The sequence below is a fragment of the Rhinolophus sinicus genome, chromosome 15, assembly GCF_057876585.1.
Source record: "Rhinolophus sinicus isolate RSI-liver-muscle chromosome 15, RSI-T2T, whole genome shotgun sequence".
NCBI classification, from domain to species: domain Eukaryota; kingdom Metazoa; phylum Chordata; class Mammalia; order Chiroptera; family Rhinolophidae; genus Rhinolophus; species Rhinolophus sinicus.
Window position 1 is genome coordinate 111,297,255 of NC_142515.1, and position 19,714 is coordinate 111,316,968.

Here is a 19,714-nt window from a genome sequence, read left to right on the forward strand (position 1 = left end):
CTGGACCCGCCAGACTTAGAAGAGGCCGGGTATGGGCAGGGCAGACCTTCCTTCAGGCTTAGGAACACTAGCAGGAGCCTCCTTCGTGTTGGGCAAAGATGAAAACGTTAAGATGCTTTGGGCCCAGGAGCCTACACAGCATCTTTGAACCCAAATCAGGAGGCTGGGGAAATGGCGGAGCAGTGGAAGGAGAGAGGCAGGGAGAAGCCGGCTCACCTTTGGTTAGTGAGTCCGGGGTCACGTCCGACATGTCCACTCGGAAAAGCAGGTATTGCTGGGCTTGTATGAGGAGTCCGGGGAAGTCTCTCTCCACAGAAGCAAACTGTTCAATCTTGTTTTTCACAGATGCTAGGACCTGTCGAAAACGACATGAATGATGTCAATGCTCCCAGTGGAATTCCAGCCTCAGGTAGCAATCTATCTTTCAGGTACAGCCCTCGTTGCAGGAACTATTATGATCTGAGGCACTTGCTCATTTTTAACTGCCTGAGTGCTTTGGTCGGGCACCCTCGAAACATCTAACCCAATGAAGCTTTGCAGCTTGTCTGGAATAATCTACACAATTAGCAAAACAGGACAGGCAAGGAGAGCCAACGAATTAGAACAGAGGCATTTCCGCAAGACACCAAAATAACAGGGGCAGGAGAGGAGGAGCCCTCTCATCAGCACCCATCAGGAGCACAGGTGTGGCGGTGGCTCGCTCACGTACCTGGTAGAGAGAACGGACGCTTGGCTGGAAGACCATGTTGGTGTTGAGGAGAAAGGAGCGCAGGAGTGGCTGGGGGTAGCTGGCCAGCTGCGTGATGATCCCAATCAGGAGCAAGTTGACGTGCAGGGAGTTCTCCAGCATGTTCTCCAGCTTGGACAGGACCACGCTGATGAACGGGCCTGCAGGCAGGACATGGGGTCAGGGCAGGCAGGGCGCACGCAGTGTCGTTCCCCAACACCTAGGAGGCCCTGGGGCCACAGCTTCCACCCACACCTCAGCCTCGCCAGGTGCAAACCAAAGCCCACTCAGGAAATGCAACCAGGTGTCCGCCTGCCCCAAACCAAAGCACCAAACAAACCACCGCCATAAGAAGAAAGCAGCAGAATGTGCATGGGAGCTAATGGTTTGACTCCATGAGCCGTTCTGATATTTGGAAAATTATCACAGACCTTGATGAATGATTCCATTTAAAAATTTTAAATATACTTTTCCACACTGTTTCTGTGCTGCCCAGGCTCAAAAACATATTTGTCATCTCAAGACGCTGCCTGCTGTAGGGCTTCATGCAAACATCAGAGGCCATCCAAAGTGTGGGTAACAAAAAGTCTTTGTGTTATTAAAGAATACCAAACACTGCGGCAACATGCATGGACCTAGAGGGCATGATGCTACGTGAAACGAGTCAGACCGAGAGAGACAGGAACCATATGATTTCACTTGTATGTGGAATTTAAAGAACAAAATTAAAAACAACAACAAAAAAAACAAAAAGAAGACCAAACACAGGTGAACTATGTTTATCCAATAGTAACACTGGAAACAGTCTGTCCCCAACAAGCACCCCAAAAAAGAGTCTGTCTCGTCAAATATCACAGTGGGGAAGAACCGGAAGAAGAGAGAGACGGGCAAATGAAGCCCGGCCTGTGATTTCACTAGTGCTGAACTTCCAGATGGCGGGGAGAGGGGAGAAAAGGCACTTGGTTTGGCGAGATATAGTTGGATATGTCAGAGGTTCCTTAAAATAGAAAATCTATTATTTCATTAAAAAAAAAAAGTTTATAAAAAAACTAAGAAAAATAGAGCATCAACTAATTTGTCTCACCAGATAATGACTATGCTTTCTGTTTGAGTTCATTGAAGACAAGGAAAATCAAGAAAATTAATCCGGCATTAGTAAAATTACAGGAAGATGTTTTCCACTTTACCAGCCAAGTGGTCCATTAAGCAAAATCATTGAGGATTCTGTATTTAACCCAGGGGAGTTACTGATGATGCCGCTGAACCATAGCATATTTATGTCAAAGCACGTATCTCCCCGGATGACTAAACGTGCAGTACGAAGACTTCACCAACATTAATATGAGTTTAACAAAAACATACTTCATCACAAGGTGCTTCATTCAGAAATGGTAACGTAAGAGAGTAAAACCCTCTGCAAAGAAACGAGCTGTCTGAGAACTGGGAACACCAAACCCACACCTCTAACCCACGGAGGCGATTAACACAGTAACAGCAATCGCCTTATCACCAGGAAGACAGAGCATGTCTCTAAGGGGCCTTGAAACAAAAAAGGCACCACCCCCTCAGCTTCCTCACCATTGTGATGGGGGCTGAGCAACTCAGTCATGTTCTATGACCCAGCAGGTCTCTGAATAGAGAGCCTTTGGAGAGCCCGGGCTTACAAAACAGCACTGGCAGAGTCTGCCGAACACATTCAGAAACTATGGATTGAAACCCCCAATTTGAAAGCAACTTGACGGGGTTCCATCAAGAACCCCAGAAATGTCAGCAGTAACTCTAAGGCATCACAGCACAATTCTAGCGTTCCAGGTGGATCTATAAGAAAGCTACTGTGGGCCGGGCCGGTGGCTCAGGCGGTTAGAGCTCCGTGCTCCTAACTCCGAAGGCTGCCGGTTCGATTCCCACATGGGCCAGTGGGCTCCCAACCACAAGGTTGCCAGTTCAATTCCTCGAGTCCCGCAAGGGATGGTGGGCTCTGCCCCCTGCAACTAAGATTGAACACGGCACCTTGAGCTGAGCTGCCTCCCGGATGGCTCAGTTGTTGGTTGGAGCGCAGGCTCTCAACCACAAGGTTGCCAGTTCAATTCCTCGACTCCCGCAAGGGATGGTGGGCAGCGCCCCCTGCAACTAAAATTGAACATGGCACCTTGAGCTGAGCTGCCGCTGAGCTCCCGGATGGCTCAGTTGGTTGGAGTATGCCCTCTTTGGTTGGAGTATGCCCTCTCAACCACAAGGTTGCCGGTTCAACTCCCGCGGGGGATGGTGGGCTGTGCCCCCTGCAACTAGCAACGGCAACTGGACCTGGAGCTGAGCTGCGCCCTCCACAACTAAGACAGAACAACAACTTGAATCTGAACAGAACCCTCCACAACTAAGATTGAAAGGACAACAACTTGACTTGAAGAAAAAAAAGTCCTGTTCCCCTTCCCCAATAAAAATCTTTAAAAAGAAAGAAAAAAAAAAAAAAAAGAAAGCTACTGTGCTCACCCTCCTCTCCCCAGACCCGGTCTCTCCCACCCACTCTCGCCCGCTCCTCTACGGTCCCAGGCTCAGCATCTATTTCCTTCCAGAGGGAGCAGACAAGTCATATTTAGGTGGGTAGAGTGTCCTGTAAAACACATGTCCTTAAGGTGAGCCCTCCACGTCCCCACCACAGTTCCAGGCTGCACTTGACCTCGTCTGACCAACCTACAAACATGAAAGCTGCTGACCGTGCAATGACCAGGGGAGACCATCTATAGTCCATCACAACTATAAGGACTGGGGGGAGGGGGGAGTCTGAACCTACATCCTATGGAGAATGTCATCACCTCATGTGACTGACAGAAGGCCAGAAGGCCAGCAGACTGTCATTATAACCTACCAATGACATTAATTACAACTTCTTAGACATGTTCAGTAAGAAATACGTATTAAACCCTTTCAAACTCCTGTTTATTCTTAGTTGATTTCTAACATTTAAAAACTGGTTAGCAAAAAGCAGTTGCTAAGGGAAAACGATAAGCTGTTGAAAATCAGACAACCCAGCTACAATTCAGAAAGCCACAGGTATGCATAGGGGATGGAGGGTGTATTCCGCCCCCACCCCACCCCTTCTTCTAGGTGACAGATAAAACTCCCCAGACATAAAATATTTAATTTTTCAGAACGACCAAGACGATCTCCACCACCCCTCCCAGTCGTTCACTTCTCTCTCCTCAAGCGCCCCCTTCCCCTGCCTCAGTCTACCCCCCCATCCTCCTGTATCTCCTAACTGAGAACGGAGCTGCCATCAATCCTCTGCCTCAGCTCTGCCAGTTCTTCTGCCTTGGAAACATCTCCTGAACACGGACCCTCACCTCCCACTCCCTTCCTCTCATCATTTCTTGCCTGGACTTCAACAGTAGTTTTTCTATTTTAATAGAGATTGAAATGATTTAAAAATTGTTTTCTTCATCAAAAAGTATAGGAGTATAAAGAACAAAGCATTCTTCCAGAAATGTTTTATGTATATAATAAAATGTTAATTGAATTATTATTTGAAGCTTTTATTAATCACCTACTATGAACCAGGCAGTGTTCTAAGCACTTATCTTGTATCAACTTACTTACATACAACAACTGTACAAAGTATGTTTATTATTTATTCCCATGTACAGCTGAGGCAGAATGCCAAGTGCACACAGCTAGTAAGCGAGAGTCCCAATTTGAATTCAGACTGTCAGATTCTATTGCCTGTTTTCTTAACCAACACAATGTCTTGTTTCCTGGGGATGGGGGTGGTGATAGTGTGTGTATCTCCCTTTAAAAAAAAAAAAATGACAACATTCTCTACACACTACTCTGTACTTTGCTTTTCCACTGAAGAATATATCCTGGAGACTGTCCCATATCAGCACATACAGAACTGTCTCGTTCATCCCAGGGCCAGAAAATATCCAGTCACTACGGGTGTTGTTTTAGTAAAACATTCTCCTACTGGGGCACAACGGGTTGCTTCAGCCTTTTTCTATTATAATCAATACTGCAATGAACATCTTTGAATACACAGCTTGGCACAGAAATGTGAATATAACTGTGAAAATGTTCCTAGAAATAGAATTACTGGATCCAAGCCTTGGTACATTCTGAATTCTGATAGGATGACAACAGTCTCTTACTTGATCTTCCTGGCACCACCCTGTCCCACGCCAGCGCTCTCTCCGTACTGCTCCAAGGCTGGCCTTTTCACACACAGACCCATTCACACCCCCTGCCAACTCGAATACTTCTAGTGCATCTTCAGTAGCAGCAGCACCAGGCTCCCGTGCCCAAAGGTGGCACCCACCAGGTGCTCTGGCTTCCTCTCTCACACATACTTCCTCGCTGCCTCACATCCACGCACTGTGGTACCCATGCCCTGGCAGCCTCCTCTGTCTTCTGCCTGCTGTTTCCTCTGTCTGTGCTATCGTTCGCAGCCACCTTTACGTGGTAGCTTCTGTTCACCGTTCACGTCCCTCTGCGCAGCCTTTCCCACGCCCTGCGCTGAGCTCCCATAGGACTTGGCACACCATGACTCATAATGCATTCTACTAAGGGAGTTCTTTGTTGATGTTTCCTCCAAAAGTCTGCAAATTCCTTCCTTTTCATATCTTTAGTACCTAGCATAGAACCTGCCAGATATCAGGAGAAGCAATAAAATACTGATGAATGCACAAATACAATTAATTAGATAAATGAAATGGAACCCTTTGGTTTTTCTGGGAAGGAAGTGCGTTTCAGCAGCCATCAGGATTCCACGGAGAGACGGAAGGGAAGCCTAACGCTCCAGGACACGCTCAGAAATTTGGAGACTACAAAGGTCACATACATGGAGAGAGAAAAGATGTTTCCTGAAGTTGTGTACAAGTTTCAAAGGAGGAAAAGGCACAAGTTTTCGTGACAATTCCCTATATGTATCAAAAAACTCACATGTTTTTTGTTGGTTCTCAGGGGTAACATATGCAAAATATTGATGTTATTTAATAAGGTATTGTATTAGCTTTTCCTGCCCTAAGCTTTGTTTCCTCAATTTACATATTTCCCAGGAATGAAGCTTCTTTCTAAGAAAGCTGGCATTTTAAGGAAGCATCTTCATTAGCCATGGGTGGCCTTGATGTCCCAGAACACTGCAGACAAGTTGGGATTTCCTGCTGGGTGAGAGTAAAGGGGGCATATCTCAGACAAAATTGGGACATGTGCTGTGTTACTTCTGCCCCTTTCCCTCCACTGAGCTCTGCACCCCTCCTTCAGTCAGCCGGGGCCCTCCCCCCTCCCCGTCCTCCTCCTCCCCTTATCAAGTGGGAAAATTGAGATTATCTAATCCTTTTTACTTATGTTTTGACTGACTGATTGAATTTTAATTAAAACCCCTGCACACTGAAATGTTATCTCAACTAGAACCTCAAGCCTTTTAATTGTGGAATTAAAAGGTTTCTCCCTGTTTAAATAAAATTTCAGGCATCAGTAAATGGATGAATAAATATTAAGAGGAGGGTGGTGGAAGAGTTCCTTGAAATTACATTAAGCCTACGTGGCTGGACCAGCAGGTAAAGAGATTCCATCTATTTTGGGTGATCCCAGGAGGCGGAAACACGGTCCCTGCTCCCCAGTCTGCCCCCTACTTCCTAGAGAAGGACAAGCCTCAGTTAGGCCACTGGGGGCTGCTGTAATCACAAGAACAAACCCCCAGTATTGCATTCAGTCCTCACAGGGAACTGGAGGGTCAGGGACACCAACGCCACCATGGCTGGAAGTGCCAAAGCCAGGATTCCCCACAGACCTGATTCCAAAGCCACTGTCTGCCCCTCGGTGATGCCAGCTCCTTTGAGGAACTCTGCTTGCTACCCCAATACCATTCAGGGGTCCCACCACGACCAGCCCTGTGCTTGATGTGCCAGTTCTCTCTGCACCACAATTTGCAGATTCAGATTTCACTGGCTAAGATTGAATGACATTTTGTACCGTAATTCCTCACCCCAATCCCCGATCACGTTGCCTCTTCCATGATGTGTACCTGCTGTTATTGGTGTATCACCAGAACCACCTTTCTTTAGTAGAGTTATGAGTCTATGTGTGCCGACTGTACTTATTTCTGGATGAAGATTTTGTGATTCTCTGAAATGAGCTCCCAGGCAAAGGCACAACTAACCCCAACGGCCTCTGACGTGTACACGGCTACATGTTTTTAGCAGGTGCTCTGAACGCCTATCAGGGGCTCTGGTCCCTGCTCAGGTGGGGGCGATAGAGCAGCAGCGAACAGGACAACACCTGAGCCCTCAAGGAGCATACATTCTAGAGAGGAAAAAACGTCAATTTTTTAAAATACACATAAAAATAAATGCTAAGGAGAAAAATAAATTAGACTAAAGGAAATGAGGCTGTTAAACAATGAGACCGCAATTCCTGTGTGGTTCCATCAGTCCTATTCCTTTATCACAGGCGTATCAAGGGAAGTTAGTCAACAGTCAAACTGAACCTCTAATTTGCTGGGGGCCTAAAACAACAAGACAACTGTGGCAGGAATGACAAAAATAAAATAAAAATGAGACGACGCCCCCCCACCCAACTTTGCTCTTTACAAAAATGCTTTTGTCCCTCTGAGGTAAATGGATAGATAACACTCTTTACCTCCAGCTGCCTTCCTTTCCTGTTGTGATACATACGAGTACTTTTAAAAGAAGCAAGCTAAGATGGTCACCTGTGAACGGAGCGCTCTGAGTCCTCACGGGATGGGGACCAGCAGAGGCTGTCTCGTCTCTCGCCCCAAAGGGGGACGGCAGGATCTCTGTGGCAGGCGCTTCCACTATAAAAGAGTCAAAGTCGTCCTCCTCCTCTTCTAGTTCCTTCTTCCCCTCTTCCTCCTCTTCTGCCTCCTCCTTTTCTCCTTTGCTCTCTTCTTCCTTCCCTTCTTGCTCTTCTGTGAGGAGCAAGGGGTCGGGTGAGGAGAAATCGTGTCTTACGAAGCCCTCGGTGCCAGAATCCAGTTCCTGAATGATTTGGTCATACTGGGCAATGAAGTCGTCCCCCTCCGGGCTAATAAGCGTGGGGTCTGAACTCTGCTCTGCCTCGGAGACACGGGGTGCTAACTCCGAGTTTGACTCCGGGGCTACCTCAGGCTCATTCTCTTGTTCTGGTTCCTTGGACGCATTTTGAACCAGGTCCGAATTGTCCCTGTTTGGTTCCTCCTCTGAGTCCATTTCTGGCTGAGGGCTGGGCAGGGGGCCGTTGTTCGTGGGGGGACCCTGCACCTCGGGCTGGCCTTGGGCTGCAGGCCTCGCAGCGTCCGCCTGTGACTTCGCGTCCTCAGAGTCCTTCTCGGCACACAGCCTGTACACCATCACGTCGTCCTGAAAGTCGGACTCTTCGATATAGGACCCTTTGAAGAGCAGGATGGCGTTCTTCTTCATCTCCTGGATGTGTTTGGGGGGCTCCATCGGCACCGGTGGGCCAGAATTCTCCAGCTCGTCGTAAGGCCTGGGGGAGCCCACATTGGCCCCTGAGGAGATCCCAGTGTCATAGCTGTCATCCCACTCCAGTTCTGTCTGGTTCTTGTCCTTTCTCGGAGCCAGCTGAGGCCCCGTCTTCCTGGGGAGCGGCGGCGGGAGCCCGAACACAGGGAAGGTGGAGGGGCCGGTGCTCTCATCTGTCAGACTCTGGAGAAACGTCTCAGGGTCGGGGGAGTCCCCGTCGTACAGGGCGGACCAGACGCGGCAGTCCCGCATGCAGTGGAGGATGTTGGTGTGGGCCTCCCAGAGGTACTGCAGGTAGCTGATGTCCAGGGCCTTGCCGTACTCCACGATGCAGGCGGACGGGGAGACTGCCGCAGGGAGGGGCTGCTCCACGGGCCCTGCCACGGGAGGGAGACACAGGTCAGAACGAGCCCAGGCCCCTTCCTCACACTTGGGAGAGGTGTGGGGACAAAGGCACTGCACAGGGAGGTGACTCATTGGGCGGCTAAGACTTTCTCTCGCCACCTACTTGGATTCTCATAAGTTCTGATTAAATGATTTCTGAATAATTAAAAATAATGGTTAGGTTTTAAGAAGGAAAGATGAAAAGAGAAACTCTACTCTCACAGGAGATAACCAATACGGTCAATCAGATACTGGCTGGAGCCCACAGAAAACAGGTAGGCAGCTGTCATTAGAGAAATAAGAGCTAATAATGGCAACCTCTTAGGTTGTTGAGAGTCTTAAACTAGGTAATATATCGACTATAGCACCTGCCACAGTGTTAATAATTAAATAGATTTTTACGTTGACTCTTAAAGTGGAAGGCCTGTGATACATGAACTGGGAGAAAAGATTTTCTACAGAAAACCCTGGGTTTTCAGAAAAGCCTGTTGACTCATTCTGCCTTCCTGGGAACTACGGGGATGTTGATAAGTACCAAACGGTCTCATATGATAAGATTCTGTTCAGTACCAAAATAGCCTTTGTAACCCAGGAATTCTTCCAGTGTTATCGTACGATACTCTGCTTTGATGTTAAAAGTTCTCCACTACATAACTGGAAATAAAAGGACTTCAGGAAAAAAAAAAAAAGATTCAAACAAGGAAAAATACATACTCTACCGTTTCTCAATCACCTACCAAGAGGCAGGTGCTTTATCAGTGCTATCTGATTTGATCCTTATGACAACCCTTATTTTCTCCATTTACAGAGGAAGAAATTGAGGCTCAGCAAGAAAAGGCCCCCCAACCAGTCAGCAGCAGAGCCATAACTCAAGCAGTTTGTCTCACATCAACCCCTGTTCTTATTTCATTCGATGCCACACCTTTGCAAGCTTCTTGTCTCTTTATCTCTCTACCAAATTGGGCCAGAATCGAACCTTTAAGAATACACATTTTCAGGTCATTAGGGTAGATGGAGTTCGCTTTTTACAGCTCTATTGCTAAAAGGTTAGTGTTTATCTCCTATCCACTTTTAAATAAAAATATATTAAAAATGACTTGTAGCGGTATTTATTTAGCACTTACTACAATGCCAGGTAGTTTTCTAAGAGCTTTATCTGTCCAAGGTCATTTATCCTTGGAACAACCCTTTGAGATAGGTTCCAGTTTACACGAGAGGTGAAGAAAGAAAGGTTAAGAAAGTAGCAGAGCCCAAGATTCAGAATCCTACCTCTGAGTCACTGCACAATGATTACGTCATCCGCCTACCTGCCTGCCTACCTACCTATGTAACGATCCATCCATCTGGGCATTTATCTGCTGTAAGACAACCCAGAGGAAGGATGGTGGAAAGAATGTGGAACTTAGAGGACCTACTAGCTGTGTAACCTTGAACAAGCCAATCCCTCTCTCAGAGTTTGTTTCTTCATCTGTAAAATGGGCATATACTTTCTTCAAAGGATTAAACTAAGGGAAAGAATGCGGCTAGTCGTAGACACTCGAAAATCATATGTTTAACTTGATTTTTGAATTCTGCAGTAAGACCAGCCATAGAATCATCCTTGAAAGAACTTTTCTCAGTAAATAAAAAACAGACATCAATTTTCAAATATGTTTAAAAAAACAACTACTGAGTAGGAAAATGTAGGATATCCATACCAATTTACTTAACAGGAAAATATATTTGAAATCCATTTAAATTGTTATACTCCACATAAATTATTAATTTTCATGTATATACTGCATCTTTAGTTAAAGACCAAGAATCAGTAAGACAACCTTAATTTCTAAAACTTGTATTTATACCAAATATGCTGACATTTTCTTAGTCAAGCAGCCTGGCTATAACTGAGTGGAGAGAGAGGCATTGTTGAGGGGATATCAGAATATAGATTGGACACTCCTGAGTTAACACCAGGACTGGATCATTTCCTATTGGTCAAAGGACAGGCAGAATATTACTGAACTGAAACTGTCTTCTGACTACCAAAGATACACAAATGTCCCCTTGCTCCAGCTGCCTGCCGGAGAGCCATGGTTGATACAGGTGACCATTCAAGTTTTACTTGTACAAGATCCACTGCAGATGGCAAATTGCACATGAGCTCTAGAACTCCTGTAAAAACCAAGTATTTATGAAAGATCCCTCATTAGGTCAATGAAATGAATCAGATACTACTGCCATGTCTCAAACATTAAGTTTTCTGATGATACATTATTGACAGAGAAGCATCCACAAATGGGCCACTTTGGCAAGTAAAGACTAACTATATCTTAGCTATAGCCAGAATTCTCTCACCCCTATTTTGTTTTAGAAGACATGCTAGTACACATTTTCACATCTGGATTCTGGGGGCAACATTAGAAAGCCTAGTTAAAATAAAGGTCTGGGTGCACTGAATCAATGACAGCTGGGCATATCAAGGCACACTGATTACAAAGAGCCCATAACTGCTAACAAAGCAGAAAAGGACCCCCAACTAGTCATTCATAAAAGAAATGGGACTCATTACCTACTGTGTTTCCCCGAAAATAAGACCGGGCCTTATATTAATTTTTGCTCCAAAAGACGCATTAGGGCTTATGTTCGAGGGATGTCATCCTGAAAAACCATGCAAGGGCTTATTTTCTGCTTAGGTCTTATTTTCGGGGACGCACGGTATCTTGTTCCCTATCTTCCCAAAGAGACACGCATCTCAAGGAGAGATGGCATCTGGCATCCTTTTATTGAAAGATCATCACCAGTGAGTTCCTACCTGAACTAGCATGCGTACACTTTGACCAGAGAATATAATCCCTCTCTTGGTTCCCAAGCGTCAGGGTGATGCCACTGGAGCAGCACACAGGGGTCAAGGCAAGCAGCTTGGCCGCGGAAACAGAGTAACAGTCTCTCTCCTTCACAGCCCACCTCTGACTCAGCATCATGTGATTGCAAGGGATCAGATACCTGGAACAATAAAAAGGACCGGCATTCAGTCTTCGCACGTCCATTCCCAGTCAGCCACCCCCTAAGCCATAATCAGGGCAACGCATGCGAGACCTGTCCTCTGCCCAGTCTCAATCCACCCATCCCACCAGTCCCCAGGGTTCACTCCCTTGCTGAAGATTTGTCAGAGCTTCTATCTTCTGACAGACCACCCTGTGCAGGGCATTTGAGGGCCATCACAATTTAATGTCTATAAACGTCCTCGTCTGTTAATGGACCTCCCTCTTTGCCTCTGCCTCCAATGTAAACTTCACCTGGAGTGTGCTTGCCCCTGCCTGACAAATACCTGGTCATCCTACAAAGTCCAGCTTCAGTGACACCTTCTCTAAGAAGGCCTCCAGGCTTCCTCCTCCAAGACAGAGCTCCTCTCTCCCTCCACTCTGCTCACAGCTCTCTACTAAAACACGGCGACCTAATACCACAGTGATGTCAGCGTTCGCCTCCTCAAGATAACAAACGTGCTACCGGAGCCAAGAATCCCCTGCAGGAGTTCTGTTGTATAAGCTCAGAAACTCTTCACTCACAGTGGGCACTGAAGGACCGAGGAACTACCACAAAGAGCAAACCTCCTCTCATATTCTCAGGGGTGACTCTGAGAAAAATGGTGGCCAAACACTCACCAAAGAGCACTGGGTCCCATTTCCCATAAACTGCTTTTGGTGGATAATCAAAAGCGTCTTAGTATCATTATGAACCTGGAGACAAGAAAATCGGGGCGATCCCTTCTGGCATGCTTGGAGCACATCATGGGCGTCATGGGTAGAAGAAAGTGTGTTTAAATGGCGTACTTTCTTAACAGGGAGAAAGACTATGCTGTTTAACGAAGATGGAGTAACTGGGATGGAGGTCCTATAGCCAGAGCCAAGTGTCACATATGAGTCCAGCAGTCAATTCCAGAAAAGCCTGAGCACGTATGGGAACAATCTCGGTCTTCAATAAACCGGAATGGTTTTGTTTCTGCACTTAACTTTCAAGAAAAAGGCAATGCTGAGAAAAACAAGCTATGATTAAGGATTCAGTGCAAAAGATAAAAAGTACAACTTTCGGGGTACGTCTTGAGGCCTGTAGATATTAAGCCATCTCCCACATATGTTGATCCAAGTGAGGAAAACCTGTGTCTGTAATGATGGCTGACCCACTGCAAGAGACTGAGACGAGGAAAAAAGATTTTATTCTCTTCGTGGTACTTTAAACAAAAGGTCTTAATAACTTTCAAGGTATGAAATGGCAAGCTTGCCGCTTAGCTTTCTGTTCTCAAAAACAATCAAACCATTCCTCAAGCACTCTATCTAGGTGGCCAGGCAATGGGGTCCCGTTCTCCTTGCCCACTGCACCCACGGGCATACACACACACCTGAAGCCTAAACGCCTGTCACTAAGATCCAGACACACACCCCTGTCCGACATAGAGGCATCTATTTTTGTACGTTCAGTTTCATGAAAGTCAAAGGTTACAAGAATAAAAAAGAAAGATGGAGGAAGGCGGTATGGGAGACAGGGCAGGTGTATTCTCGTGCTTGGCCCAGCTTTGGGGACCTGAGCCTTATGGGAGGAGAAATGACTGCTGTCAGTAGAAAATGAAGGAGCTCTTTTCAGAAGGATCTCAGTGAGCAGAGATGCTTTGGTGATGCAGAGTGATGCCAGGCAGAGGGGCCTTCTGCCATCTGTCTGACCACAGCACAGCCCTGGCCCCAGAAGTGCAAGGGAAGGCGGTACGGCTCCAGCACGTCAGCACCTAAGGGCAACTTCAGGAGGGGTGACGCCTTGGCAGGGGAGGAGAGCAGAGCAGTGGCTCCTGTGGCAACTGGTGGCAACTGGTGGGGGACAGACTTGTTCATGAATCCCTCCTCTAGGGACCCCCAGGAGTGATGGCTGATGCTTTCCAGGGGCCCAAGTTTTTAGAGGAGAATTGGAGGTGAGAGTCAGAAAAACCTATCCTGTGGTTGCTGATGTGAACTCTTCTCAAAGGCTGGTAGGCCTAGGGAAATTCAGATTACACAGGATTTATTGTATCCATATTCTGATCATTAATTATTTAAGAAATAAACTGCTTCAATGCTTTTATATACTACAGGAACTCAGTGACTACTTATAGCTCAAACCAAGCATATTTCATGACTTAAGTTGATATACATAGATTTCTACTCTTTGTTTGCAATGTTAAAAAGAAGAAAGCACACTGTATCAAAACTAACAAAGCGATTTATCAAATATCACCAGTGAGTAGCTTGAAATTATATTAGAATGAAGAGTTATTGGGAATTTGAAACTTTGCAAATATATGCTCTCAGCAGAGAATAAGAATTTTCTAATGAGTAAATCAAATAAATAGAGAGCCCCTATAGATAGGTTGAAAGAGAGGTTCTACAAAGTTGGAAATAGGGGAGTCAGTTCTAATGAATAACTCTCCTTGTATTCAATGCAGTACTTCTACTGTGCTTTCTAATGAAGGCTTATCCTAGAGGGAAGAACCAGAAAACTGTACACGTACCCTCTGTCTTTCCATCATTTACAGGGAAAGATAAGAAATAAAATGAATGTTCATTGCAGCATTATTTACAAAAGTCAAGATATGGAAGTAACCTAGGTGTCCATCGATAGATGAATGGATGAAGAAGATGTGGCACATATGTACAATGGAACATTACTTGGCCATCGAAAAATGAAATCCTGCCATTTGTGACAACATGGATGGTTCTAGAGGGTATTATGCTAAGTGAAATAAGTCAGAGGAAGACAAATACCATATGATTCCACTTATACGTGGATTTTTTTTTAAAAGTCAAAAGAATGAACAAACAAACCAAACTCATAGACACAAAGAACAAACTAATGGTTGCCAGAGTGGGGGAGGCATGGGGATGGGTAGAAAAAGGTGAAGAGGGATGGAGTCAAAGATCATGTGATAACTGCACGGTGACAGATGGGTACTGGACTTAGTGTGGTGATCCCATCGTAAGATATAGACATGTGAAATCACTATGTGGTATGCCTAAAGCCAATATAATAGTGTATGCCAACTATACTTTAATGAAAGAGAGAGAGAGAGAGAGAGAGAGAGAGAGAGAGAGAGAGAGAGAGAGAGAGAAACAAACAAAAATGTCAGAAGCTCCCCCAATGTCAAATATCAAAATGAAGTAGCTGTCGGTAGCAGAAAAAAATCACTTAGGAATTTAGTATAGGTATTTGTCATCAAACTGTCTTTCTATTTACACTATACGTATTTTGTTGGGGGATTTTATTTAAATTCGGAAAGTGGTAAAAATAATTAGAAAGTAATAAATATCTGATTTTAGAAGTCTAGATTACTCAAAGTCATCCCATAATATACAGGGGAAAAAACATATACTGTCCATATTCTCCTCCCTCTTTGCATTATTTCCCCAACTTTCTGCAACCCTGAGTCTATTTTCTATTTTCCTGGACATCATTCATTAAAATAAATCATCATCACTTCTAAAACAACTCAGTGACAACCGGTCGATAACAAAGCACACGTATTATTGCCTACTGCTACACTGGCAATAAAAACAAACAAAACGCAGCAGTAAAGTACAATAAGGTAAGCAAGGTGCTTTCTATGAGATGATGGTAACCTGAAGAATGCACCAAGAAGCAAAAATCTAAAAAGCAACGTTAGTGAATTTCAAAATGGTCGTCTGTTTTTCAAAGACACTCTGGCCATATTTCTCCTATTCGTCTCACCCTAGGCGGGCTTGCTTTTCTTGCTCTCCTCCAAACACCCATCTAACTCCCACACAAGATGGAAATGTCCCTGAAATGTACACACAGCTTCTCTTTGAGCAAAACAGCCTCTGTCTGAACACAACAGGCAATGCAGTTCATAAAGCTGACAGTGGACCAGCACTTCTGAAAAAAAACACCCTAACCAGAATATTCATAAATGGCAGAGTATTAAGCAATTAAATTTTGCCTAAACTGGGAGGTACCAGGAACATGGGGGTTATCTGTCACTTCACTGCTTGTCAGCATTTCCTGCCTGCCTTTGGCCTATCATATGTCACATCCATGGAGGTGGACAAGTTCTCCTTGGTTTTCTGCTCACTAAAATAGACTCTCTTTTGGGAATATCTTATTTCAACTTACTCTGCTGATTTATTTTGCTAAATGAAAGAAACATATCAGTTGCAAATGGATTATCACTTTGAAATGTCAATATTTAAGAGTATTTGGGTTGCAACAAAAATTGATGTATAGTGATTTATTTATCACATAAACAACTTCATTAAGAGGATTCACATAATCTTCACTGCTCTATTGCCTCTCAGATCTACAAATTTATTGTGTACATTGGAGTGACAACAACAGAAAAGGATGGATTACAAATCTATTTTTTTTATGTCTCTTCAAGTTTAAATGACTGGTAGAGTAAGGATTTTTCATTGTCCTTGCTTTTGGTACAGATATTCTAAATCAGAACAGACATTGCTTTCATTAGTTTAAACTGTATTTTCTAGAAAATTCCACTCCCTTAAATTTGTGCAGTACTTTATTGCATTTCAAAACATTTTCACAGATAATCACCACAGTTGATCCTCCCAAGAACCTTATGAGGTAGCAAATTCCAAAACCAGAATAGGTCCAGTCAAATCAGCAGTTCACTTTGCCTCAGGGGCTCTAAATGGATATGTTACACTTTATCATTCCAGCCTCCATTGTTCATAGCCCTGTTTTCATATTTTTTATCTCATCTCTTCGTACTACAAACTTAGTAACTTCCTCAGTCTATTTTCTAGTACATTAATTATCTCTCTTTTTTTTATTAGTTTCAGGTATACAAAACAACATAGTGATTAGACGTTTATATACCTCACAAAGTGATAACCCCAATAAGTCTACTACCCATCTGACACTATACAGTTATTACAATATTATTGACTGTATTCCTTATGCTGTCATATATACACACACACACACACACACACACACACACACACCCATGACTATTTTTTTAAAATTATATTTGACATTCAGTATTATTTTATATTAGTTTCATATATACAGCGTAGTGGTTACACTTATGTAATTTATGAAGTGATCCCCTTTTAAGTCTAGCACCCATCTCATTAAGTCTCTCTTAATCTGTTTTAAATGCTATTTACCCCAAACACTCAGTTTTTCATTTCGATAATTACAGTTTTTTATTTCTAAGTGCTTTAGTTGGTTCTTCCTCAAACCTACCTGTCATTTTTGCTTGATTATTAAAATATCCATTTTCTTAACAGAAAATAACAAGTGTTGGCAAGAATACTGAGAAACTGGATACCTTGTGCACTGTTATAGGCATGTAAAATAGTGTAGCTCTTATCGAAAACAATAAAAATTTTTAAATAGAATTACTATATGATCTAGCAGTTCCACTGCTGGAGATAAACTCAAAGTGTTAGCAGAATCTTGAAGAGATATTTGTACACCCATGTTCATAGCAGCGTTTTTCACAATAGCCAAAAAGTGGAAGCAACCCACAATGTCCCCTGACAGATGAATGGATAAACAAAATGTGGTATAAACAATGGACTATCATTCAGCCTTAAAAAGGAAAAAAGTTCTGACACATGGCGCAACATGGCTGAACTCTGAAGATACTATGCTAAGGGAGGTAAGTCAGGTACAAAAAGACGAACATTATATGAGGTACCTAGCGTGGTCAAATCACAGGACAGAAAGTAGAATGGTGGCTGCCAGGGGCTGGGGGAATGGAGAAACGGGGAATTCTTGTTTAATAACTATAGAGTGCTGGTCTTGCAAGGTGAAAATAGTTCTGTAGATGGATGGTGGTGATGGCTGCACAACAATGCAAGTGTACTTAATACCACTGAACTGGACACTTAAAAATAGTTAAGGCGGTAAATTGTATGTTATGTGCCTTTTACCACAATTAAAATCATTTTTAAATGTGGGGAGTGGAATCAGAAGTTCAGAGGATAGAGACCAGGAAGTAGAGGTTTCCTGTACGTCTCTCACATGCCGACTTCTGTGTAAGTCCTCTCATTCGCTCTTCTCATGGATCCCCCCAGGCAATATGGTAGAATTAGAAATAGAGAAAGTATTCAATAAAGGGCAACTATTATTATTGTATTATTATAGTATCACCACCATCCTCCTCATTTTAAAAAAAAAAAAAAAAAAAAAGAAGAAAGAGAACCTGAGACTAAGTGGTTATATCTGGCTTTTTTTTCCATTATGCCATTCAGAACCTATGATAATGTGCCCTTCCAGCACTTTCCGGGGAAATTACTAGTCCTTACTCACCTGGAAACAACGAGCCCTGACTTGAACATGTAAATATTTCAACCATGAGCTGACTTCTTCACCTTCATAAGGTATCGGTCTGGTCTCCACCGAAGCCTTAACTAATATGATCTCTAAGGACAATTTCTAACAAACACCTCTGTTTAAGCAGACAAAAGGTGATGAGAGTTCACCTTGTAAAGGTCACTGAACAGTGAGCTTGCACCACTTGGGCTAAAGTGACCTGGTGACCCTGCGTCGGGAAGCTCTGCATCTCCTGAGCAGGGCCAGGCTTCCAGGCACTCTGAAAAAGACCGCTGCTTTTCATGCCATCAGAGAAGCAGTATTCAAGAATTTAACATTTAAATATAATGAGGTTTTACTCTTGTTGGAGGCAAAGTCTGGTTTGGGGGCAATAATAAAGGCTTTAACAAGTTCTCTGAAGGATTTCATTCAGGCCTTGCTAATGCATTCTGTCATATCAGTAGAGACTTAATGGGGAGCTAACATAATCCTTTTAGAACAGATAACTAATGCTCTACCCAGACGACCCAAGGTATTTCTTTAGGATAGGATTTGTTCTTTGCTAATGCCTTAAGATTAGTTACTGAGGACCTGATCTAAACCCCCGAAAAGTCCAAAACCTCTTTTTAAACTTAGCAAATGAATAGGTGATACTCTCCCGTAAAAGGCTAACTCTGTAAAGCCTCCCTCCACCATTATGCCACCACCAGCTTCTCCAGCCTGGTGTTTCACCACTCTGTTTTGCAGGATGCTAACACTGCACTGCACCATTCCTTAAACCAGTGGTTCTTAAATTCAGCCAGGCATCAGAATCCCCTGGAACGTTTGTTACAACACACCTCATCCCCAGAGTGTCTGCGTTAGCACGCCTGGGAGAGGGCCAAGATTGTACATTTCTCACTAGTTGCCAGGCCGTGCCACTGCTGCCCTTCCCACGATGCCACTGCTATCCCCTTAGTTTTCAAGCTACCACTTAGGAAATGCTGTTACATCCACTTGGAATGTCATCTCCCCAGTAATGCCACTTACATTGTGTCAAAACCCCCATGGGTAGGGCAGCCCTAGTCTCCTCCCTCTTCCCCTGCTCTTGGCTTCTTCCACCCTTATTCCCAAAGAGGGATGGATGAAGGATCAAAGGAAGGGTAGGAAGTCCAGGGAGAAGGGAGGAGGTAGAGGGCATGCCCAGGCACCCTGGTGGGCTTTTCCTTTTTGCTTCCGCACCACCCGCACCACCTGGGGGGAGTGTGGGAGCACAAACCCCAGCCACCTCTCCCTCTTTTCCTTTACAAAAGCAGCTGCTGCCCTCAGGGACCCCAGAAGTAGAGGCAGAGTTGGGCCAGGAAAGGATTTGGAGTTCATGAGTCCCCTGGCCAAATGGAACAAATTAATGTTGTCTTAATGGCAGTCTACTTTAACTCCCAACATGTGTCTTCAAATATCACCATTTCATGAAAACTTTCCCACCTGTACGTCTGAAAGACATACATTTTCTACCTCATATGTAAGTCCTTTTCAATTTGTCAACTCCAACCTTGCACCCCCATCTGAACACTATACAAAGTACTCATTAAATATTTACTGATTTTAGCTGAAACATACACAGAGATCAGAGAGAGTACAAACTGTATGTGTACCATTACCACAGCAAGAGTCATAGAAATTATATATCAACAGCATTTCATATTTGGAAAAGTTGTTTTCTGTGGGGAGCCATGGTTGCAGTTAACTTTAAAGCCTTAACAGAATGGCTCAGTTTATACTTAACCTATTTCCTCCCCCTGAAGCAATTGTCTCTGCCTGCATCTGGAGAGTGCTTGCATGCTGCTCAGGA

The 19,714-nt window shown here is 44.2% G+C and overlaps 1 protein-coding gene across 3 annotated transcripts in view; it reads right to left on the bottom strand.

Moving 5' to 3' along the window:
* Positions 1-19,714, bottom strand: part of FHIP1A (FHF complex subunit HOOK interacting protein 1A) — a 204,700-nt gene that overhangs the window by 12,106 nt on the left and 172,880 nt on the right. For all 3 annotated transcript variants that reach the window (XM_019722794.3, XM_074338440.2, XM_074338444.2), the window contains 4 exons: positions 11,378-11,568; positions 7,428-8,576; positions 710-888; positions 217-355 (listed from right to left, as the gene is read on the bottom strand). In XM_019722794.3, the coding sequence (XP_019578353.3) occupies positions 217-355; positions 710-888; positions 7,428-8,576; positions 11,378-11,568 (1,658 nt within the window). The remainder of the gene's footprint in view (positions 1-216; positions 356-709; positions 889-7,427; positions 8,577-11,377; positions 11,569-19,714) is intronic.